At 49.3% G+C, this 23,750-nt stretch overlaps 8 protein-coding genes across 8 annotated transcripts; 4 read left to right on the top strand and 4 right to left on the bottom strand.

The window, feature by feature from the left end:
* Window positions 1–30: 30 nt before the first annotated feature.
* On the bottom strand, window positions 31–1,158 carry N7489_002693 (uncharacterized protein; the record flags this gene model as incomplete). Its single annotated transcript, XM_056708448.1, has 3 exons — window positions 31–631; window positions 680–895; window positions 950–1,158. 3 exons carry the CDS (start codon window positions 1,156–1,158, stop codon window positions 31–33), a joined length of 1,026 nt encoding a protein of 341 aa, XP_056572750.1.
* A 304-nt stretch (window positions 1,159–1,462) lies between these two features.
* On the top strand, window positions 1,463–6,381 carry N7489_002692 (uncharacterized protein; the record flags this gene model as incomplete). Its single annotated transcript, XM_056708447.1, has 16 exons — window positions 1,463–1,953; window positions 2,009–2,073; window positions 2,126–2,139; window positions 2,187–2,346; window positions 2,393–2,504; window positions 2,564–2,603; window positions 2,649–2,828; window positions 2,884–2,984; window positions 3,031–3,081; window positions 3,579–3,640; window positions 3,675–3,832; window positions 3,879–4,396; window positions 4,454–4,874; window positions 4,936–5,070; window positions 5,116–5,681; window positions 5,733–6,381. 16 exons carry the CDS (start codon window positions 1,463–1,465, stop codon window positions 6,379–6,381), a joined length of 3,723 nt encoding a protein of 1,240 aa, XP_056572749.1.
* Window positions 6,382–10,432: 4,051 nt separating this feature from the next.
* Window positions 10,433–12,565, top strand: N7489_002691 (putative cell wall protein; the record flags this gene model as incomplete). The annotated part of the gene is made up of 1 exon (XM_056708446.1): window positions 10,433–12,565. One exon carries the CDS (start codon window positions 10,433–10,435, stop codon window positions 12,563–12,565), a length of 2,133 nt encoding a protein of 710 aa, XP_056572748.1.
* Window positions 12,566–13,684: 1,119 nt separating this feature from the next.
* N7489_002690 (PWI domain-containing protein) lies at window positions 13,685–14,869 on the bottom strand (the record flags this gene model as incomplete). Its single annotated transcript, XM_056708445.1, has 5 exons — window positions 13,685–14,200; window positions 14,244–14,321; window positions 14,371–14,541; window positions 14,602–14,692; window positions 14,766–14,869. The coding sequence occupies 5 exons, from the start codon at window positions 14,867–14,869 to the stop codon at window positions 13,685–13,687; spliced, it is 960 nt and encodes a 319-aa protein (XP_056572747.1).
* A 1,175-nt stretch (window positions 14,870–16,044) lies between these two features.
* On the top strand, window positions 16,045–18,504 carry N7489_002689 (serine/threonine/tyrosine protein kinase MPS1; the record flags this gene model as incomplete). Its single annotated transcript, XM_056708444.1, has 1 exon — window positions 16,045–18,504. One exon carries the CDS (start codon window positions 16,045–16,047, stop codon window positions 18,502–18,504), a length of 2,460 nt encoding a protein of 819 aa, XP_056572746.1.
* Window positions 18,505–19,256: 752 nt separating this feature from the next.
* On the bottom strand, window positions 19,257–20,168 carry N7489_002688 (rRNA-processing protein NSA2; the record flags this gene model as incomplete). Its single annotated transcript, XM_056708443.1, has 3 exons — window positions 19,257–19,278; window positions 19,337–19,549; window positions 19,627–20,168. Coding segments are annotated over 3 exons (771 nt in total), but the record flags the coding sequence as incomplete, so codon positions are not given.
* Window positions 20,169–20,751: 583 nt separating this feature from the next.
* Window positions 20,752–21,528, top strand: N7489_002687 (mitochondrial 54S ribosomal protein bL21m; the record flags this gene model as incomplete). Its single annotated transcript, XM_056708442.1, has 1 exon — window positions 20,752–21,528. One exon carries the CDS (start codon window positions 20,752–20,754, stop codon window positions 21,526–21,528), a length of 777 nt encoding a protein of 258 aa, XP_056572744.1.
* Window positions 21,529–22,099: 571 nt separating this feature from the next.
* Window positions 22,100–22,820, bottom strand: N7489_002686 (uncharacterized protein; the record flags this gene model as incomplete). Its single annotated transcript, XM_056708441.1, has 3 exons — window positions 22,100–22,263; window positions 22,422–22,650; window positions 22,671–22,820. Coding segments are annotated over 3 exons (543 nt in total), but the record flags the coding sequence as incomplete, so codon positions are not given.
* Between the last annotated feature and the right edge of the window lie 930 nt (window positions 22,821–23,750).

Raw genomic sequence — 23,750 nt, 5'->3', positions numbered from 1 at the left:
GCTTGTACTATTTCAAGCAGAACCCGCAAACTAAGCCTTGATATAAGGAATACCAGTGAGCTTAAAGGCTCTCTCACTCAAAACCGGCTCATTCAGTGGCTTGGACCGATTATGAGCATCCTCCTTCCCATCCCGTTGGGCGACATTGGACCCAGTATGTTTCGCATTCGGCCAGTGTGTAGTACCAACACGACGATCAAACGCGTCTTTCTTGCGCAGTAGGTCGTCCTGGGTTGCACCTGCAACGGGCATAAAGCAGGTATAGATGGCAAAGCGTGGCTGGTTGTTCTTCGGACTCAGGTTGTAGTGAGGTGTGCGTGAGTCCCAGAGAAGAAGATCACCAGGCTCGGCACTGAGCTTTTCCCATTTGCAGCCGTGGTCTTCGAGCCATTTCATGCCACGCTCGGTAAAGCCATACCATTCTGGTGTCCAGGCTGGAATTCTTTCTTCGTCGGCCATCTCTCTGTGGAATTGTTCGGATAGGAGGTGGCCGCCTCGGCAGACGATCAATCCGCCGTCTTCTGGGCCGTTGGGAAGCATGTTCACTAGCCCTTGCATGCAGCGGAAGCCATGCTTCTCAGGGTCCTGGTCCTGGTGTGGCCAGGGCTTGTTGGGAGCAATGTCAGTACGGCTAGCATGACATTAGCATACTGAACGATATGTGAGAAGGTCAACGTACTTGGGGAATTGGAAATTGATGGCATCAAAGGACACAATAAGATCCTCGTCGTCGTAGATCTTCTCGAAGGCACTGACAACTCCAGGCTCACTTCGAACATCCCAGACAAACTTCTCATGAGGAAGAGCGTAGTGTAGACACATGCCCTTCTCATTGATCAGGGGAAGTTTGTCTTTGTGCACAGTAGACAGATCATTTCTGTCAAATCCCAGTTCACTACATATCTTGGTCAGACTTTTTGACTAAAGACATTGCTCAAGTATAACGTACAAGCCCTCTAGCCAGGAGTACATCTCATCGGCATACTTCAAAGCCTTCTCTTTGGGAATAGCGCCTTTGACGATGGCGAAACCATCTCTGGTCAGATCATCTCGGAAATCTCCAAAATGCCTATCGGTACCATCAACACGCATGGGACCAAAGCCATGCAAGTTTGGGTTGACCTGGGTGGTCTCAACGGTGGTTGCAGTAGTAGACATGATGGGACTTGGTGATAACAGTGATTAATGAAACTCCAACATACCAGCTCCTTAAATGATTGACGGTTTTAAGAAACCCCGTCCCACCACCACTGCCCACATGGAGTATCCAGCAAATTAACAAGCAAAATTTGAATACTTCGATTGGTTCTCGGCTAATCAACAATGGGTTGCCGCAGTGTTCGGAAAGTGGAGGTGGGGGAACGGGGGACACGGAGAAATGGGGAAATCAAAGGTGGTCTTTGGTAAAATGGTAGATAATTAGAGTGAGGTGTCTAAAGTATTCACAGTAAACATTTGAGTTATGGCGCCGTTTCGTATCGTCATCGTGGGTGGTGGTATTGCAGGCTTCACGGCTGCCATTGCCCTCCGCGGACCTAACAGACATATCACCATTCTCGAGCAGTCTACCTTAAACAAGGAGATTGGTGCTTTGATCTCTTTGCAACCAAATGCATCGAGAATCGTAGAGTCCAAGTGGAATTTGAGCGAGGAACTCTTGGAGGCACGGCAAATGGTGGACGAAGGGTTCCGGATATACAACACTGAAGGACATCTGGTCAACACTATACCTTTACTGACAAAGGAAAAGTATGGGGCGGAACGCCTCTTGTTTCATCGCAGAGATCTTCATGAGACGTTGAAACGTGCAGCTGTCTCACCCACACGGGCAGGAGATCCAGCCATTGTGCGAGTTTCATCGAGAGTTGTTGACTGTGATGCTCTAAAAGGAACAGTCACTCTGGACAGCGGTGAAATAGTCAAGGGCGACTTTATTATTGGTGCAGATGGGATGTAAGATGTGAATCTCCTTGAATACGAACTGAATACTAACAAAAACGTTTTTTAGCCATAGCGTGCTTCGAAGACATGTACTTGAAGAGGCGATCAGTCCTATGCCAACCGGTTATTCTGGTGAGACTGACTTGAACAATATTTTGTGATTAATTTAGCTAATCGTCAATAGCATATCGCCTGATGGTTCGTTCCATGGCTCATCATATAAACAGCGTAGCTGATGTCTCTAGATACCGACAGAAATTCTTGAAAAGGAAGAACCTGACTTCTGCGCTAAGATCAATCCACAGGAACCTTTCACATCAATGATCGTCGCTCACGACTGTCGTCTCATTATGGGCCCCGGAAGACAAGGCGAGGTTTATGGGATTGTCGCTTTAGTACCTGATGGTATGTACGGTTAATCCTTTTGTGGCGAAGCTAACAATGAGAATAGACCAAATGACCGAGGATCCTCATGCAAAACAGTCCTGGGTTGCAGAGGGAGACCTGAAAAAGATGATGGAGACTTTTGCCGAATTTCCGTCCTGGGTCAAAAATATCTTCAAGTATCATCTCAAGGCCTCTTCCTAGCTTATTTTAGAAGCCTACTCACACTTCATAACAGACATTCGGCCGATCTGGGACTTTGGCAACTACGGGATCTTGTAGGGTCTCCTATCAAATGCTTCGTACTACGCTAACAGGTACAGGACCCTTTGCAGACATGGCACCGCGGCCGTGTACTTATCATCGGCGACGCTGCACATGCCATGTTACCGACACAAGGCCAGGGAGCCAGTCAGGCAATCGAAGATTCTGAAGCTCTTGGAGCATTCTTTGAGGAGATCGTTGAACCACCGTCTTTAGAGATTCTTACAAAAGCACTCGAGGTAAGAAACCCACTAAAATGGCTATAGCCCGGTACTTACCAATAATAAAATGCAGGATATTTTCCAGGCACGCTATGCGCGTGCTTGTCTGATCCAGGCATATAGTCGGCAAGCAGCAAAGCCAGCAACAGCCCAGGGAAATATAGGAGTCACAATGTACGTATAAGAACGGCCATTAATTCAGCATCGTCTAACTATCTAGGAAACCGGATGAATTTATGGACTTCAACTGCGGATATCGCGGGGCCAAAGAGTGGAAACAGCTTAGAGAATAGTGAGAATATGATATATTGTTAAATGTATGAGGAAAAGGCAAACAGAGAGAAAGATGACGAGCAAGAATCCCCAAATTAGCAAATAACCCGTTATTTTCTAAGACACTGTAAAGGACAAATGCCTACATATGGACATACGTACATACCTAGGTATTTCTGGACTCACACAGCCGATATTTCCCCGCAAATGCGGAGTTGATAGCTCTAACCCGATTGGACGTTGATTTACCCATGTGGCCCCGCAAAACAATTGCGTCCCGATCATATAAACGGCCCTAAGCGGCCTCAACCTCCTCACTTCTCCCGTTATGCCTCATGTCCGACATTCCAACCCCTCGACGCTCCTCACGGGGTAAATCTGGCACCCATCACTGCCCGCACTGCGGCAAAGGGTATGAACGACCAGACCATTTGGCGCGTCATTTAGACTCCCGTGAGTGTCTCTATTACTTCGGTGAATACGTATCTGACGAAGCTTTGAGATCGCAACGAGAGAACGTACCAATGTCGGATTTGCCAGCGCGGGTTTAATCGCAGGTGAGTCTAGGCTGTTCCAGACTGGGTGGCTAAGCTTACGAAGTCAGAGATGTTCTCCAGCGACACCAAGCAGTGCACGAAAAAGATGAGAACGAGGGAAAGAAAACACGTCGTGCGCGAGAGCGAGCAACCGAGGCTTGTGACGCTTGCGCGACAGCCAAATTGAGTTGCGACAACGAAAGACCGTGTCAGGTAAGGATATTTGGCCCTTGACTTGGTCGCTTGTTAATTGTTACAGAGATGCCAATCAAAGCAGGTTGAATGCGTTGCAAAACGCCCTCGACTCAGCAATCACAATAACGCTTCATTTCCTCAATTCTCCGAGATGACCACAACACCGGACTCGAGGCTCTCAGATTTCAGTGTACCCCCTGCAACAGAGTACTCAGGCGGCCATGAAAATTATGACGCCAATTTCGCACAAGATCTTGCCTTGGATCCATTTATTCCTAGTACTGTGCCAGTATATTCTGGTCTCAACAATTTCCCGGCCTTTTTTGAGCAGGTTATGCTACCAAACGTGGAAATGGAACTCCCACAAGAAACACAGCAACCTCGTGGCGTGTTCGACTTCATGCTTGATACAGATTTCATTTTCCCTGAAGATGATCTGTTTGATACAAACTTCATGCCCGATCTTGATCGAATACTTGATACTGGACCCTCCATTTGCGGATCCGAAGATTTACAGAAACCTCAACTCGGTGATCATGAATCGGCCAGCAGGCGAGCAGCTGCGTTTCGCAAATCTTTCTGGTATGTGGAAATCTTGCTAATGAGATTAATGTAATTGCATGTTTCTAAGCTTCATAGGCTATGGGTGCCAGAGAAAAACCAGCATGCGTTCAGTGAAGAGAGAAGAATTCCTCTCCGAGATGGGGATACAATCTCACCAAACCATCGACATAGACTTCAGTCTCTCCAAATACCTGGAGAACTATCTATGCAGTCACGGGATGATATTTTTAAATTGGTTGTGCAAACAGCCGGCTCTCGGCTTTCAGTTTCCTCTTTTCCTTCTGCTGAGTATCTTGACACACTGATCAAAGTCGGTATTGGGAAGCGGACAGAGACAGATGCATGGATTCATCCATACACCTTCTATGATCAGAAGTTGAGACCTGAATTGTTGACTGGTTTAGTTGCGGCAGGATGTGTGTGCTGTGGATTAGCGTCTATCAACAAAACTGGGATCGTTTTACAGGAGATTACCAGAGTGTCACTAGCACAACTTGTACGACTTGAAGTTTTGGAAATAGATTGACTATTGGCTAACTATTCTTCTGTGCTAACAGGTCGAGGATGATAATAGTGTCTTGCGCGATCTTCAGTGGTTACAAGCCTCAATGCTGTGGTTGGATATCGGGGTCTTCTGCGGCTATCGACGAAAAATGCAAATAGCAGAAAGCTATCTACAACCACTGTGCACTGTATGTGCCTTGAAGAACAAAATATGCTCTGAGCTAACTTTACAGGCTTTTCGACGTGCTGCGGCATTTGACAGGTCCACATACTCAACCGTAACGCCTTATATGGCTGGCGATGACGAACCGTCTTTGAATAATATATGGCATGAGTGGGTAAGACAAGAATCACTTAAGCGGTATGTATCGATCTTCAATCTGTCGAATTACGATGCTGACAGAACCAGGCTGGCATATCATCTATTTGGCCACGATGTGGAGGTTGCCATGGCTATGAACCGCCCGGCTCTCACTTCATATACCGAGCTAACATTACCGTTCCCTGCTGCAAGAGATCTCTGGCTTGCACCAACAGCTATTGCATGGCGAGATCTTTGGAATACAAAGTATCGTATTGTCGAAGTATCAGACTTCAGTTTACGGGACTTATTATCTGATCCGTCCTTAATGTCGCATGTCCCTATGGAGATGGACTATAATATTGCAAGAACTGCACTATTACAGGGAATGGCCAACCAGGTGTGGGAGACTCGCCAGCAGATGGTTTTGTCTCAGGGGTCAAAGCCTGACACCCGTGCTATGGCCCGACTGTGGCTACAAAGCAGACAAGATGATCTGTAGGTTTACTATGCCATTGTTTCCTGTGACTTTTATGCTAACTGGCCAAGGTATACAACCTTGAAGTCTATACCTGAGAATTCACCGGCACCTCCACCCGTCACAACGTTACTGAACGAGTTTGTAATGATGTACTTACACTTCGATATTGATGCTATCCAACGATTTGTAGGTACGCTTGGGGAGCTGGATGCCCGCCGAGCATACCCGGGCCTTCGAGACTGGAGCCATACAAAAGAAGCACGCACGGGCATTTGGCATGCCGGTCAGACTTTGCGGACTGCACGGACTGTCAAGTCCTATCAGCTACGTGGATTTGACGCTATGGCTGTCTACCATGCTGCTTTAGGTTTGTGGGTATACGGGCTTCTTCAGTGTGGAGAGTTGAAGCAGCTTGAAGCCAACACACCAGTGAATGAAACTGACTTGCCACCATGCGTGTCGCTTGATGGGCCGGAAGATATGGTGACGAAAGCGTTCTTGGGTCATGGAATTGGTCGCCCGGGTCTGACAATGACCCAAGGTGGTCCCGATGGGGATACTCCAATATTCTGTGAGCTAAGCAAGCCACGATCTGTGATGGCTGTTGCTCGGCAGGTCTTGGAAGGGAATTGCCCTTGTTCTTCTCCGGAGGACCGTCCGCCACCAATGATCCAGAACCTATGTGAACTACTAGAGGGTTTGGGGAATCTTCCATAATTAAGAAATAATAATGTACAATTTACCAGTCAACTAATCAACTAGATTAACTAGTTTCTTGAATAAATCCCATTCTCCATTTGGCGAAGTAATGTCTTGAGCCAATGAGCGAAGCCTCAACACAGTCGGAAAAGGATTCGAACCTTTGGCTCTTCCTTCATTCGATTCATGGTAGGACGGAGTCCCTCCAGGCAGCACCAGACTCGTTTTCCGGATCAATGACTCGACCCGAGTCTCTCGGTCGGCATGCTGCTCTTTTTTTCTTTGCGATGCCGATGATAGAACCGAATGGTGGATTCTGCATGAAGGTACATAGATTGTCTTCCACGAATTCAGTATTACTCTAACTATGGGAGAATTAGGGTTCGTACTAAAATTGATCGAGAACCTTGGAACGGGAACATTCTAGAAAGACGCCAAATTCCCAGCAACCAGTCAACGTCGTAGTGCGTACCATGGTACTCTTCCAAGTTTACTGCTCTTCACATGTGACATGGGACATTCCAGCTTCTCTTCAAAAGTGCATTCGGGAATCGCCCGATCTTGGTCTTAATTCGGTACCGCTAGTCAAAGTGCGATACGGGTTTGAGAGGACCTGATGTAGGAGCTCACCGTATACAACGTATAGTAGAAGGAAGGGTTTGTGTTTCCGTATCTAGATATGAATGCGGTGATCGATTGAAAAGACTCGGTCAGGAATAAGATCCGAATCCTGTTTCTTCCATCTCAACAAAACCAAGCCGTCGTTTCGAGTCAAACGATCCAACATTTCCATTAGTGATTGTTGGGGTCATCTGCCCTACCAGCGATGTGACCATGGATAGCCGGCAACTTGCAAGCGGGCTAGTAGTATGAGAGATTTATTCACCGGTGCAATTCTTTTCCAAAATCGTGTATAGTTCTTTCTAGATCGGGAGTTCCCGATTGCCGACCTTGGTAAGCTCATGTTTCAAGATGAGAATTGGGGGCCATCGGTTTGAGGATGTCTTGCTTTCAGCCCAATGCAACCCATCCCCACTTGAAGAAAACTCGGGTAGTGCTTATCGAATTATCTGGTATGGCTTCTGAAGCTTTGGGGCATTTTACCGGCAGATCTTGCCGTCAACTTGTGGATCACTGATTATCTGTGCGATCGGGGGACGAAAATAGTAACTGTTTCAAGGAGGTGTTTGATCCTGGTGGGCCGTGGATCTGAGCATTGGGCTAAGGTTCGAACATGTTTGAAAATTCGTCCTTCTGATTTCTTATAAGGGAAAACATCCGATGCCATCCGAAGCGAAGGGGGTGTGGGGGGGATATATCACCTCGGAACGAGAGGTCTGAAAAATAGGACCTCGGATGTCGGAGTTAACATTTTTCCATTTTTTGCGGTTTCAATATCAACAAACCTGCGCTGATAAGAAATCAATAACTAGGGTATCGTAGCTATAGCTCTGCGACTATTCTCGGCCAAGTATTCCGATGGAGAGGCGATTGCAGCCAAGGAGAGAGAGGCGTTGGACTAGTTGAAGTTAACGGTTTTAGAGCTTTATATATTGAAATAGTATTCTTTGTTCCAGACTGTTTTTCGTACATCGTACTCCGTACTCGTATCAGATATCCCTGGGTGAATTATTAAGCATTGTGTCGGCGAAAGCAGAATTATCGTTCAATGGAGAGTCAGGGGCCCCATCGAATCAGGGACGAAAACACGTACTTTGTACATGTTTGTCCCTCGAATCCCGAAGAATCTTTCTGTCAACCTAGATCTGTTCCATAATTTGTTGATTTGGTCATTTTTCCCGAGATACTATCCGTTGCAAAGATACACTCCTGCATTAGACCGACCCTAACAGCCGGACAGCTGCAGCTAATGAGAAACTGCAGCTTGTGGTTCCACATCCTTTGCATCGCCCTCTTGAAAATCAGGCCAAGCGCAATTTCCAAGGAGCAGGAGAGTTGAGAGGCCATCCTGTGCACTGTCTGTAGCGCTCGTGGGGCTCCTCGTGGGGTGAGGCAGATTGGACTCGTGCAGATCAGCACACCATTCCAAATGGACTACAACATACGGAGTAGGGAGTATACATTGTGTTATTCTCCAACTGACTATTTTAGCGCATTGTTTCAATATGTCTCTGAAAAGTTGATCGTAAAATCTAGCCTTACGGACCATGGTTAAGGTGTCAAAAAACGAGCCGGTTCCCGAGGTGGACGGGGTTAGGTGGTTAGGGCGCTTTTAGTGTCGTTTGAGAGCAGGTAGTTTGTGGAGCAGGAGAAGAGAAGCTTAATGGCTGTTGTGTTCTTGGAATCCATTCAACAGCCCCTTATCAACTTAGTACTGTTTGGCTATGGAGGATTTGACCCATACAACATACATTGAACATCCACCATCGGGATAGTCGTGAGTTAGCAAATACAGAGTACTCCGTACAACATAGTTCAGGATAGGCTCCGGCTTTAAGGGACAGAATAGTCCTTTCTCCACTCTAGAAGCTAAGGTGCTTTTGGCCTATTTTCGATACCTAGGTATTAATCCATCTTTAATAGATTATTCTTATTTGTCTTTCAATCCACAAAAGTGGGGATATTCCCATGCGTGAAGTGCATAACTTCATATTCCCTTCACATTTCAAGCCCGACTAAGTAGCGTCGTTACTAGTGCAGGTAGTGACACTAGGAAGGCCTAGATGCTGCTACCTCCTGCTATCCTTGGTTTTGGGTGCAGTAACTCCGTAGCCCTGTTTCAAGCAAACTGTTTGTTGGGAATCGGGTTCAATTGGTATCAGCTCAGTGTTGTGGTATGATCTGCAGTATTTGGTCCATGTACTTCTTCATAGCTAGTCAAATATGATGACTATGTTCATTCCTGGCGACCGTACGGAGTACTATTGTAGCCATGTAAGTATGGTCTGATGGGCTTGTACACTGTACTCCGTACCTCACAAAGAGTAGACTAAAAATTCAGTTGGTGGCTGAAATGTGCCCAGCCACTCCGTAAATAGCCTTTAATCCCTGATATCTTGCAACTGGAATTGACAGGTTTTGCGAGTTTAATGGAATCGGACCTGTCTATCGTTACCTGATATGGTTAAAAGCGTGCATGCTGTGCTTGGACTAATTCCCCGGGTGGGACATAGGAGTCACAGCAGGCCACTCGGAATGCCGCATATACTTCTTAGGTTTTGTGAGGTTCAGATACTCGAACTTGGACTGCGGGCTGTAAATTATTCGATAAATACAACATATGTCAGTAGAATACGGAGTATAGAATATAGAATATAGTTCAACACACTGTGGAGATAGGGGGTTGCCGAGTTGATACTCCGTTACTCCGTACGAAAAAACGGGCTGTTAAGACGTTTCAACCGTTCCAAGGTTGATCTTGTTGATCTATTTCCCCTTAGGACTTGGCAGTTTTCTTTTCTTTTTTATGTTTTCTTTTTTTTTAGTTCTTTTTTGTAGTTCTTTATTTCCCATCTGTATATTGTACTCCGTACGGAGTATGTTCTCGGCACTTCTTCCAAGGCCCTTAAATGAAAGTTACTTCAATCACCCGGATGGAAATAGTTCTATTAGTTGGGATCCAGATTGTATAATAATATGATAGCTTCATACCTTTTGCAACTCTCCAAAAATAGCTCGCATGGCAAGGTCCACAATGCGGTAATGCACTCGTTGCACCTGTTGTTAGCCTCAGGAGTCATGATCCACTTGCCCGTGAAAGATCAAGGCTCCATTACTCCTGAAGCCTAAGGGGTCGATAGCTCCAAATGTGGAATTGGAGACCGGGGTAGAGCCAATATGAGTCTGTTCCGCTTGAATCGATATCCGGAAGCCTCCCGGCTGGCAGTTGATCAGGGGTATATAAACAACCATGGCGATCACCTCTTCGGATCTTCATTCAACTGTCTTTTTCTCTTTTCACCTTTTTCACCAGTCTATCGTTAATTCCTTTGGCGGCTTTTGCCTGCCTAATCCAGTCTTTCGCTTCTGTATCTCCTTGTTCAGAAGTCTTGATATTTCCGATCGTGTTTTCGGTCTATACACTCGTTAGTACAACGCACAACTCGATATGCGTTCTTCTCTCGTTCTGCTCGCCGCTCTGGCGGGCTCGGCTCTCGCCTACCCTACCGATATGGCCGTTGAGCGCCGTACACTGGGACTCCTCGGTGAGCTCCTTGGCGACATCACTGTTGACGTGACTCATATCCTTGACCTCGTCCTCGGCGGCCACTCCTCCGTTGAACTCCTAGCTGGTCTGGGTGCGGAGGGTGCTGCCGCTCTGCAGGGTGGTGCTCTCGGCTGCAAGTCCGGTCTCATCGACCACAAGGCCAAGGCCGCCCTCAAGGTTTGGTTGCTCTTCCACGCCGACCTCGACGTCTCCCTTAAGAAGTCCCTGATCTCGTGGTGTGAGGGCAACGACGAGCTCGTCCTCTCCGAGGATGTCCTGGCTGCTCTCTCCGTGTACATCCCCGGATGTGCCGACATTGCTGCCAAGGGCCAGCTTTACGTGACTGTCGACGGTATCTTTGAGGCCGCCAGTCTCGAGTCTGCTCTCGTCCTGAGTGTTGGTGCCCAGGCTTCTCTTTCCGCCTGGGTCCAGGCTAAGCTTGATCTTGATGCGGGTGTCAAGCTCGGTCTGAATGTCTGCGCTGCTGGTGGTGTTGTCGCCAGCTTGTCGGCTGACGTCAAGGCTTCCCTCCTCGCCTGGATCAACAGCAAGGAGTGTGACCTCAGCGCTGACCTCAAGGTTTCGGTCCTTGCCTGGATCAATGGCCACGCTGGTGGTGACCTCGTTGAGATTGGTGCTATTGCTGACACTGCTCTCTCTACCATCTCCGTTGGTGCTTCCGTCGGCGCCCACGTTCTGGAATCTGGCATTCTGTCTGTTGGCGGCAAGGCCTCCCTCGCCGCTTTCCTGGGCATTGATCTCGCCGCTGGTCTCGCTGCCGATGTCAAGCTCGCTCTCGAAGCATGCGCCAAGGGCGAGCTCGCCACCTCCGTCGACCTTGAGATCCGCACCAAGCTCGCCATCTGGCTTGCCAGCGCCGACTGCTCTCTCGGCGTTGAGCTCAAGGCTGTCGTCCTCCTTTGGCTGTCCTTCGGTGTCGAGGCTGATGTCTCCGTTGCTGTCGACCTGGTTGGTGGTCTCCTCGGTGGTGTCACCGGTCTCCTGACCGACACTCTCACCGATCTCAGCGTTGACCTCCGTGGTGCCCTTTCCGTCTGCGCTGCTGGCGGTAGCCTCCTCGACCTGACCTTCGCCGCCCGTGCTGAGCTTGCTGCCTTCCTTGGTGGCTGCACTTCTATTGACATCGGTGCTGGCATCCAGATCATCATCATCGAGTGGTTCACCGGCTGCAGCATCCCTGGTGCTCCCTCCGCCCCTGCCTCGTCTTCCGTTCCCAGCCTGCCCTCCAGCACCCCCTACTTGCCTTCCCGTCCCGCTGACTCCGTCACTGTCTCCGTTCCCGCCGGCACCCCTACTCCCTCCGGCCCCGGTGCCACCAGCACCCCCTGTGACACTGAGACCTCTGAGATTGTCCGCTCCACTGTGATCCCCGGCCCCAACGGCTCCGGTTCCGTCACTGTCCCCGTCCATGCCGTGCCGACTCCCACCGGCGTCGCTCCTACCGGCACTCCCATCCCCAGTGGCCCAGATGCCACCTCCACCCCATGTGACACCGAGACCTCCCAGATCATCTCTTCCACCGTGATCCCCGGCGGCCCTGACGAGTCTGCCTCCCAGACCGTCTCCGTCCCTGCTGAGACTCCCACCGGCGTTTCCCCCACCGGCATCCCCGTCCCCAGTGGTCCTGCTCCTTCCGGTCCCGCTCCCTCTGGACCCGCCCCTAGTGGCCCTGCCGCCAGCGTTCCCTGCGACACCGAGACCTCCGCCATCGTCTCCTCTACCGTGATCCCCGGCGGCCCCAACGAGTCTGCCTCCCAGACCGTTTCCGTCCCTGCTGAGACTCCCACCGGCGTTTCTCCCACCGGCATCCCCGTCCCCAGCGGTCCCGCCGCCAGCGTCCCCTGCGAGACCGAGACCTCCGCCATCGTCAGCTCAACCGTCATCCCCGGTGTCCCCGCTACCTCCGCCCCCGCTCCTACCAGCCCTCCCGCCGTGCCCTCCGCCGGTGGCGACTCCGGCTCCGACGTCACCGTCACCGAGACCGTGACTGCCACCGTCTGCAACTGCGAGTAAAGCGGACACCTTGTCTGGATATATTCCGATGCCACGGCCCGAGATGGTCTCGTGCCTCTTTCCCACCCTGTGATCTGCCGTCCCTCCCCCTCTGGCGTGTCTCTGTAGATATCTAATTCTAATTCTAATCGGCTTGTGTGGTGATTGAAAGGTCCTGTTTGTCATGTATATCACATGTATATTTCATGTTCTGGTCTTTTCTCGGTTTTGGCATTGTGAACATCCCGTGTTTACTAATGACTTGAGCATATATATACCTTCCCTTTAATGGAGTACATTCCTTTCTTTGTTACTGTTTCGGCTCTTTTGATACAATTTGGTGATATGTTTCGTATCTTAAAATCGCCTAAACTGAGTATGTTACAAACTAGCCGGCTACGATTCCACCTTACAATGTAACATCGCACATCAATCATGATTAAACACAGTTATTGGAATTCTTACAAAGTACATGTACATGTACAGCGCTAAAACGCACACATTTGGTTGGCGGAAATCTCAAAGATCAAGTCACACATGGCCGGTGTCAATCGCCGACTGGTTCTTGCTGCTTGTCGTTTAGTCCTGCTTTGGCGGCGAAGCACTGCTCGGCTGCTCGCTAGATCGGCGACGCATAGCAATACATCTCTCACGGAGTAACTTCTCACGGAATCCAGTAGAGTTTACCCATGCAGAAAGTGACTTCTTGGTCTAAGTGTTGCAAGTTCGTTAGTACCAGATTCGTCATAGCAACTTGAGGAACATGACATGTGAAATTTTTAAACGAACATTAAGTAGGAATTGAATCTGGGTGGTAGAGGATACAAGGTGGAGGTTGGACCGGGAATCTCTATTCTCAATGACCAACCTGCTCGGCAACTTTTGTCTTATTGTCATCAGTTTTGGACGGTTCATCAGATTTCGAGGGGGTTGGGGTGGAGTCCTCGTTCTCATCAGCCATCTTGCGTCGTTTCTCATCAGGGTTGTATCTTTCAATAGAGCGGCGCCGCTTGCTATCAGTGTCCTTCTTGGCGCTGCGGCTGCGGCTGCGGCTGCGACCACCGCTGGGGCTGCGGCGGCGACGGTTCTCACCACGATCGCGTGTACCGGTACGGCCAGGGCTTCGACTGCGGCTGCGGCTCAAGCGGCGAGAGTCGCGGCGGGCATAGCGTGCAGATGAGCGGCGGGATCGCGAGCGAGACACACTGCGGGGGACGGAGCTTTGTCGGCGGCGGTATCCTCTGGGGGAACGTGAGCGCGGGGAACGGCTGCGGGAGATGGGTCTTTGTTTAACACGATCACCGTAATCCGGACTGCTTCGCCTTCTCGCTCCTCCGCGGCTGCGTCGCTCGGGAGATACTGGGTTGCTTGGGGAACGGGAGCGACGTTCGCGTCGTCTGTGGCGTGGTTCATCGCGGTTTCGGCGAGGTGGTGACGATGGATTTGGGGATCGGGATGGAGAACGGGTGCCGCGTGGAGATCTAGATGAACGGCGGCCGCGACGATTGCCAGCTGGTACGTAGGAGTCAAAGTCACGTCGAGATGCAGGTTCGCGGAAGCGGTCTCGGCTGCGGTCTCGGTCTCGGGGAGGCGAATATCTTCTGTTGAAGTCTCGTCCCCGACCTCCACGGCCACCGCGGTCACCGCGGTCACCGCCTCTTCCCCCACGTCCGCGGTCTGATCGCTCGCGGCGTCTCACATCATCCAGCTCTCGTTCGCGGGTTTGGTCTTGTTCCCGTTGGCGTCGAAGTGCTTCACTAGCTTTCTCAGCTTCGAGCTAAATTGTAGTATTATTAGCAAACAATCCAAGGTCGAGGCCGGCTTACAATCACCTTCTCTTGTATGAGCTCGAGCTTCTTGGCCTCTAGGAGCTCCTTCGGGACGCCCTGTGGATTTTCCTGACCGCTTAGACACAACGACCAGAGCTCTTGGCAGAACTTGGGGGTATCTTTGTCCAGGAATCCGGTGAGTTGGATTTGGAGATGCTTGATATCGGGCTAGAACCAGAAACCGATGTTAGCAAAGTAGTGTCGCTAAATATCCGACAGTCAACTTACGAAGCGTGATCCCTCAAGATGTGCAAAACAGAGCTCGATGACGACATCGTCCTCGTTCCCCAATATCTTGGAGATTTGGCTGGCTATCCATCTGCAATAGGTGGGAGAAAAAGCAATGTCAGTAAACCGGAGATATCGCAAGACCCCGGAGGAAAGTCACCTACTTCTTCATGACCTCAACATTGACCTTCGTCATGTCCACTTTCTTATTGAACTCAGGAGGAAACTTAGTCTGCCTAATCAACTTTGCATCCACGCTAGACGCCATTTTTGCGAGCGAGTGAGGTGAGGGTAAAAAGAGACCATGATGAGCAAACGCGAGATAAGTAAATTCCGCGGTGTCGAACTGCACTTGTGGTCGCTCGCGGGTGCCGTAGCTGCTTCGCCGCCTTGTATATGCGAGGTCGTCCACCTGGGCAGCGCGGCCTACGTCAGTACATATAAATTCTGCGAGGTTAATCTGTAGATTTATACCCGTATATGAATTATTTTTCTTTTTACTATTACATCTCTATTTGAAAATAAGATGAGGGAATAAAATTATATGGTAAGGTGGTTGTATCTATCAAATCTCCTGAAGTATGTATGTGCATGCCCTAAGCGCTTGTAGTATATACATGTGTACGTTTTCTTTGAAATTTTATAGCCACCCAGTTATAATTTAAATTTCTAATTGCACTACCAAGGCCGTAAAGACTCAGAACATATCCATAGATAGCAATTGCATTCTCTATGGTTATATGGCCTTATACTTCAGACTCCTCAAAGCCATACTTTGGTGTGATTTCCCCCCAGGGCTACTATAATAGCCCAGTACCAAGTGGGGAATCGATGGTCTATATTTGGAATATTCAGGTTTAGTTTTAGCCTCGGATTCTGTTAGGAATATATGAACCATACTGAATATGTAGTGGAAGGTATGTAGTGATGGTCATTTAGATTGATGGTAGCACCTGAAACTGAATAGAAATATAAATCCATACAGGAATATATTCCCAAGATTGAACGATACGTCAGCATTGCTTTTAGTCTGTAGTCTATAGATGTATAACCAGGACAACATAACTAAGTAGTATAAGTGGAGGTTATCCGATTCCATATCGGGTATAAGGGACTGCCCAGGTGCGGCCTTGGAATTACCTAAGATGCTGGAACACTCCAGGGCTTTGCCAGAGCACTATCACGAGCAAACTGGAGTATCGGAAGACTAGTCTTGTATCGACTTTTTTATCCCCTGTAATTTATTTCCAAGTCAAGAATCAAGTTTCTTAATCTCCTCTGGCATGTTGTGGTGTAGACGTCGCCATAGCAACAGCAAACACGTGACTATATAGCGCGCCCGCGACGAAACCTGGAGGCTGGGCTTTCTCCAAGATCAACAAAACAATCGACAACTTTGGAGGGGCCACATTGATCAACGACTTCAATGTAGGTATTATCGCTATGGCGTCCCCGAATTCCCTCCCAGCATACAACGAGCTGTACCGACAGCCAGCCCGACCGATGTCCCGATCCGCGGTTTCACGTTCGGGTTCCAGACGGGTATCTCCATCAACACAGGCTCTGCCCAAACATTACTCCGGCGACAGCTCCGACGAAGAGGTACCCGAACCTAAATTCAGCGCTTCTGTAAAAGCATTGTTGCATGGAGATGGATTAGGTTCTTCGCCTCATTTGCAAAAGGCACACATATCGCACGAACCTCGAATTGCAACATCAAGAGAGCAAAGCCACTCACCTCGGAATTCGTCCCCACACGACTCGTCTAACGGTAGCCCGGCTCCAAGAGTCGTTCGTATAGGGGCCATCTCGTCGGGTTCTCGATTCTCACGCGAAAGCTCCCCACTATCGAATAGTCAGAGCGCAGAACCAGAACACCACAGCCACCCCAATGATTTTATCACTCCCGCCCCACGCCAACGGAGTGTTCGCATCAATGTTTCGCGCAGCAACACGCGATCCCCGGCATCCGTCTCGCCTTCAGGAAAGCGCTCGTCGGAACGCAATTCGGGCGAAGAGTATAGCAGTGCGGAGCGCTCGGATAGTGATCGGAAGTCGCAATATGACGATGATCCAGCGTTACGATATGGTTTTTCTTCCGCATTGCGGGGTCGCGGCGGCGAAGAAAACGCTCCACACAGTTCGCTGCGTGTGAAGCGGGTTGGTCGACTGGCTGGGACTTTCTTAAACGGTCCAGCCCGGAGGGGTGTGCTACGACGCCAGAGCGAAGAGAGTAACGAGGAGAACCACCAATATCTTTCGGCTGACGGCGTCCGGGAGGACGTCGAAGGAGAGGAGGAGAATGCCGAATATGGGCATCGCAATCCAGCGAAACCTTCGTCACCCAAGGTGTCATGGGCGGACCCAAGCCCGCCTCTTTCTCGTCAATCCAATCGACGAGAATATCCTCTGCGCCCCGCTGAGGTTGAAGGACCGTTTTCTAGGTCATCTTCGCCAAAATCATACGGCTCAAAGTCCACTCCCGCTTCATCAGAAATGTCCGACAAATCCTCGAAGGAACAACCACAACCCGTATTCAAAGTTCCTTCAATACCGGCTTTGCCATCGGTCCGGGACCAAGAGAATGAACCACCGCCAACCTTCCGGCGCGCAAGGCCCCAAGGCTTGAATGTGCTGGACAAACCCGATAAGTATAATGTTGTTTACGATACCGAGAAGAAAGATGTCGTGGAGACTCCAGCAACCAACTCTGCACGGAAGATACTTGCCACACGGAGCAGCAACACCCCTCATAGGGCCGCTCCCCCTCCTCCGAAGATGTCAGTTCTTGAGACTGCTACTTCCACAGGAGGCGCGTCGACATCACAATCACGAAAAAAGAAAAGCCAAGTTTCGATTAACGGCAAGCATTTCACTCGACTCGATTGCATTGGTAGAGGCGGCAGCTCGCGTGTCTATCGAGTGATGGCAGAGAACTACAAGATATTCGCTCTCAAGCGGGTCAATATTGAAGATGTCGATCCAGTGACTTTGACTGGATACAAGGGTGAAATCGACTTATTGAAAAGGTTGGAGAACGTGGACCGTGTGGTGCGCTTGTTTGACTGGGAGCTGAACAATGACAAACATGCTCTTAGTGTGCTTATGGAGATTGGAGAGTCTGATCTTGAAAAGATTCTCACATTCCGTTTGAACGCCGAAGATGCTGTTTTCGATATCAACTTTACCCGATTTTATTGGAAGGAGATGCTTGAATGTGTTCAAGCTGTCCACGAGCACAACATCGTCCACTCGGATTTAAAACCCGCCAACTTCCTCATGGTACAAGGCCGGCTGAAGCTCATCGACTTTGGAATCGCAAATGCGATCCAAGATAATACGGTCAACGTTCACCGTGAACAGCAAGTCGGCACACCGAATTACATGTCCCCTGAAGCATTGGTCGATTCCAACGTGTCCCTTGGTCTGCCTTCCAGTGTCGGGAAAGTTATGAAACTAGGGAAACCCAGCGATGTCTGGAGTTTAGGTTGTATTCTGTACAAGATGGTCTACGGACAACCACCATTCGCCAAGATCGCCAAATATTACGAACGCATCATGGCCATCCCCAACCCCCGTGTACAAATCGAATTCCCGGCCTTCGGCGTCGGTGGCGTCCCAGTGCCCCCTGGACTTGTTCGGACTCTCAAGCGCTGTCTGCAGCGTGACCAAACTCTCCGACCAACCATTGAGGAGATGCTTGGCCCGCGCGATCCCTTCTTGCATCCCGATGCCCAGCTTGAGGGTGCTGTCCCAGTCACCCAGGATATGCTTGGCCGTATTCTAGCCAACGTCGTCAACCACTGCAAGGCCCGCGGTGTACCCCGAGAAGAGGAGCTGGCTGCATGGCCTGCAGGCTTCTTTGCAAAAATAAAAGCAGCTCTCGAAGAAGAAAACCCATGACAACACCCAGGCACTCCTTTTACTTTATTTCCTTTGTCTTGACTGGCCTATCGGCATTTCTCATTTTCCTTTTTGGTTAGAACGACTTAATGACTGGTGTTGGAAGTGTTAATTTTCTTTTTTGTCTTGGTCTGCTTGGTTAATTTGCGGGATTATCTGACTGTCTGTGTTTCTTTGCATTGTCTCTTCTTTTCTTTGCATCATCCTTCGGGGTGTTTGTCCGACCCAACCATGTTGCCTTCTGGAGGGTATTCTTTGACGAATCTCGGTTTCAGCGCAGCGTGTGGATTTTCATTCCTGTATATGATTTCATCAGCCTTTTCATCTTTTCTCTTGCATCCGCATGGATGCTGTTTGAGTATCAGCGTCCTTAGATCAATAACTCCCCATTTGGTTAAGACGTCTAATTGACAACCTTTGTCTATCTTCATTACTTGGATACTGCGTGTTTCTTATCCTGTGAGCCACTTCGAAGTCATGATCTTTTACAGTGGAGATGCTGGTTGTCTTCATAAAATCATAGCTGATAAATGCCTGACTATCTAAAAACTAGCTATGTCCATTCAGCCAAACATGCGGAATACTTTTCGTTTGAAATCAATGGACTTGACATTGCGCCATTAACACCGCCCAAGAATAGAACAGTCTTGATAGACCGTATGTATCAAGAAAGGGAAATATAGAACTGCCTGAGCATGGAGGTATCGAAGACCGGCGGGTGCCTGCCGGGAATGTAGAGGAAGTGCTTGGTGGTCAATTTAGACAAGGAGGACACTGTTGCGGGTTAGTTTAAGATATGAAATAAGCAATAGGAATAGTCGAAGCAACTTACGCATTAACACAGCCGTCGTTCTCAGGGGTGTTGGTCACCTGGGCCCATTTACCCCAGACAACCTTACCGGAAGTGGTAACAAGACCCAACTCGGAGACGTTGACCTCAATGATTGTTCCCTTGGTCAAGACACCCAGCTGGGTATAGAGAGGGTTCTGGGGGTTCTTCTTGACGGACAGAATAGGGAGTTGCACAGTGACAGCCAGCTCGGGACTGAACAAAAAGTTAGTATACCATATCCAACCAATATAAACCGAAGGGCGGGCATTCTCCCGGGGGATAAAACATACTGTGTGACATTACACTTCTTGTAACGCAGACCCATGGGACGAATGAACCGCTCGTACTTGACGGGACGACGGGTGAAGTCGTTACCAACGAAAGTAGGCTTGGTGATCATACGCTTCCAGGCCTTCTTGTGGGTCTTCTTTCCAGTGTTGATAACCTTGAACATCTCCTCCTCGCTAATACCCTTGACCTTAGGCAGGGGCACAGCAAACTTAGCAGCCTTCTCATTACGCTTGTTCTTGATAGCACTGGAGAGAGCCTTGGCGTTGGTCTCCTGCGAGCGGTCGAGCAGGTACTGGGGCAGAGGAGTCTTGGAAGGCTCGTCGGGTGCGGCAGACTTGACGTTCTTCTCCTCCTGGGCCTTGATACGCTTCTTCATTTGAATCTTCTCCTTGTGGCGGTTCTGCTGGTACAGCTTGGCCCGCAGACCACGCAGGTTCTGGGCATCGTGCGACGCCTTGTGTCCCTCACGAGCCTGGCGCTTGCGTGTGCGCTCCTCGTGATCGAGGCGCTTGCCATGCTGCTTCTGCCAGCGCTCGATATACCTGGGAAAATGTCAGTTGGGGATAGGGCGGTGGCTGGCGGGGAGAGACGAACTCGTTCTGAGGCTGTAGGTGGAAGAAAAGTTAGTAAATTGATGAAATTGGACATTGAGAGACCAGGAAATCATTGAGAGCTTACCATGATGAACGACGAATGAACAACACGAGGTGAATGGGTGATGAGATTCTTGCCTTGAAGATCTAATCGAGACCGAAAAAGTTGTGATGCGGGAAAAGATAGCGAGGCACGTGATGTTGCTTATCGGTCAGGTCGATTCTCGAGTTCCTCAGCTTGTACAGATTAGAAGAAGAAATGAATGCTCCAGAATGGTAAAGAATTGGATGGATACCTTTAGATTACAATAGTATGAGGCTCACATTAAAAACTTACTACTCTTCTTGCTACAAATCTACATCCCCAAGAAAGATATAAACCATCACGTGATACTACGGGTGACAAAGCGGCCATTTGCGCAAGTAGTGAATTTCTCTAGTTACGGGGAAGCCGCTCTTCTATCTCGAATATCAACCACCGCGGACCACTTCCACTCTCGATCATTGAGCATTGGCAAGCGGCCAGTCAACATGTTCTCACGATCTGCTCTCCGGAGCCTTGCCTCCGAACTGCGCTGGACTGCGCCGTCTACAATCTCATCCGCAGCTCCCCTGCAGCAACGAGCATGCCTTCACCAAAGTGCATCTTTGATGAATTCGCAACAACCTCAGAGCCAATCGACATCCAGTCACCCCGAATCACCTCTCAGCGCCACTCCCCGGGCGCAAGACACCCAACCGAAGAACGTCAAGACCTCCACTTTCGACGAAAACACCATGACACCCCAAACACGCGCACACGTTCCCATTGCCAAACAACCCGTTGCCCCGACCTTCAACTCCCCTCTCAAAGTGACGAAATCCCTCATGTCACAGCTCCCCCACCTTGTCGGCCAGAAGCCGCACTACGTCGTTGCTCAACTGCACGCACGACCATACCTCTTGACAGAAGGTGATCACATTCGGTTGCCCTTCCTCATGCCCAAGGTTAAGGCAGGTGACATTCTACGATTCAACCGTGCTTCGGCGCTTGGATCCCGCGACTTCACAATGAAGGGCTCGCCGACTATCGACGAGCGTATCTACGAGTGCCGGGTTCGTGTGACGGGTGTGGACTCGGAGCCGCTACGCATCAAGGAGAAGACGAAGCGGAGACAAAGGCACGTTAAGCAGGCCAAGAGCAAGCACCGCTATACGATTATGCGTGTTATGGATGTGCGGGTGAAGACGCCGGATGAGTTGTTGGCGGAAGGTGCGGTGGTCGTGGAAGAATCAGCGGACAGCTCAGTAATTGAACCCCGGTCATAATTGGGTTGTTCGGTGTTTGGGTGAAGCTTTTTGAGGCGAAATTGTGATGTCGAATCATGATTCGGCTGTGGTTCGAGGTATTGACAGTAGTCGAGATATTGTCTGATCTTCGGACTGTTGGTAATTGTCTTGCCGCCATGCATTGATATCTTTGTGGCATATTGTACAGATAGATCGATTTGGGCTGTTCTCTGTATGCATTGTATTCTATATCTATTGAAATCTTTTTCAGAAGGTCTTACTATTGCAATAGTGTAGGGACGTCATCGAATAGATATAGGCTCTCAGTGTTTGGGTCAGCTCGAGTCACTATCTCACCAACACTGAGTTTCATTCAACAATGCCTAATATCTCACCCGCAATCTTCTCAGCAAATGCATACACAATATATTGAGGATGACCTGGCGGTAGAAATGGGAAACTGCTGGCATCGACAACACTATCAACCACGGCCATCTTGTCATTCTTGCATCACTTCAGCAGGCAATATGGCTCAGAATTTTGGTCGTGAAAGAGAAAGGTTCTATGTTGTGCACTCCATAGGCTGAAAAGCATCTGACTTGAATGCCGGTCACTGAGCCAGTACACGGAGGGGTTTCTTCGAAGAACGAGGCTTGTGCTGTTGCCGCGAAGACGATGGAACAAACCCAGTAATACTGCTTTCTTCATTTACATGCGATATCCGGATAGATCGTAAAGACTGACTCTGGGAATCAGGAGCAGAGCTGGTTCTATCTGAGGATGTCCTTGATGGGGAAGAGACGCCAGAAGAGAGGTCGAAGCGTTGGAAGACAGGCACACATTATCTCAACAGATTAGTCAACCGAGGACCAAGTTACCGGAACAATACTGGTATAAGTAGGATCATTAAGGACTGCTGACTCGAAACCGACGCTGCGGAGAACTGAGACGATGCAGACACTGGTACCAAGTAGGAAGATTCCTGTTAGAATACATTTTTGTCGGGTTGTGTTCACTCGCCAGGCAATTGGAAATGGGAGGCAGAGTACCAAGAAATCGGGGAGCATGTTCCCCACCCCATTCCGGAAGAATGCCACTTTGTCGATGCAGTTGCCTGGCTGGCTTGTATCTCATGACTTGGATACGGGAGAACATCTCACACTTGAAACAATTGAGCATACGATAAAGTAGGCAACGACCAGGAAAGCAGAGACCCAGAGGATCCATCGAAAGCCTCTGACAGTGACCAAGATGCCTGGGCCTGGGAAGGCGAGTATCGCATTCCACCAGGGCCAGAGGTTGTCGGGGACAAGCGAGGGGAGACAGACGAGTACTGGAATGGGACAATTGAGGTGCGCACTGCATTGGCCGTGGGGGCCAGCTAATGGCGAAACAGACGAATACTGGGACTCGGTGGTTCTGTTCCCAGAGCTTACAGTGGACGCAGGAGGCAGAACGCGTGAAGTCCTATCATTTAGCCAACCGGCGAACGGATAAGTAACAAAGACAATTAGATATAGGCCCAGATCGTTCAATTTATCAGTTATGGCTCCGGGATCGTGGCCATCTTGTCTGATTTCCAGTGTAATTTAAATCCTCACATGTCCGATTCATCATCTCCGGATTCAGATACCTTAGATGAGATGCACTCTCCGGTAGAACCTGTGAGAAGTGGTCCTTTAGGACTCTTCCTTCCTAGTGAAAGAGGACATTCCTATCACCTTCAAGATAGTTGTGAGGAAGTAAACGTAGGAAGGACCTTGGAATGGTGATACGAGTAATATTGAGAAATAAGTGGGAGTTAAGTGAAAGGAAGGAAGAATGGGCATGTCGGTAGGGCTGGATGAGGCGCATCTTCCTAAACCTCTGTGAGGCAATCATTGAAACAATCCATGGATATTTATAGATGTTTTAGACGTCCATCTATCACGATATTCCGGCAAAGATATCGTAAAAGACGACTGAAAGAATATCCAGAGACTCTGAATTTGATGTCTTGTGCCAGCAGCCAAACGACTGTGCCAACATTCATCCCCCTATATATCGATTGATGATTTTATGGGTTGCAGGACCTATTGAAGGTTGGCGTTGATGGATCAATGCTATATCACGTGATGGGTAAGCGCTTATCAGCCCTTTCCCCCGGTTTATCACCTTTCCTTCGTCCCCCGTCTAAACAAATGCCCTGGAAGATTCCGCCTTTACAAACTAGTTGATGCTGTACGAACAGTCTCTTAACTTCCCTCATATTGACTCTTTGC

This window comes from Penicillium chrysogenum (genome assembly GCF_028827035.1).
Source record: "Penicillium chrysogenum strain IBT 35668 chromosome Unknown utg000001l_segment0_segment0, whole genome shotgun sequence".
In the NCBI taxonomy this organism is placed as follows: Eukaryota; Fungi; Ascomycota; class Eurotiomycetes; order Eurotiales; family Aspergillaceae; genus Penicillium; species Penicillium chrysogenum.
This window is presented reverse-complemented; position numbering and strand designations above follow the sequence as displayed.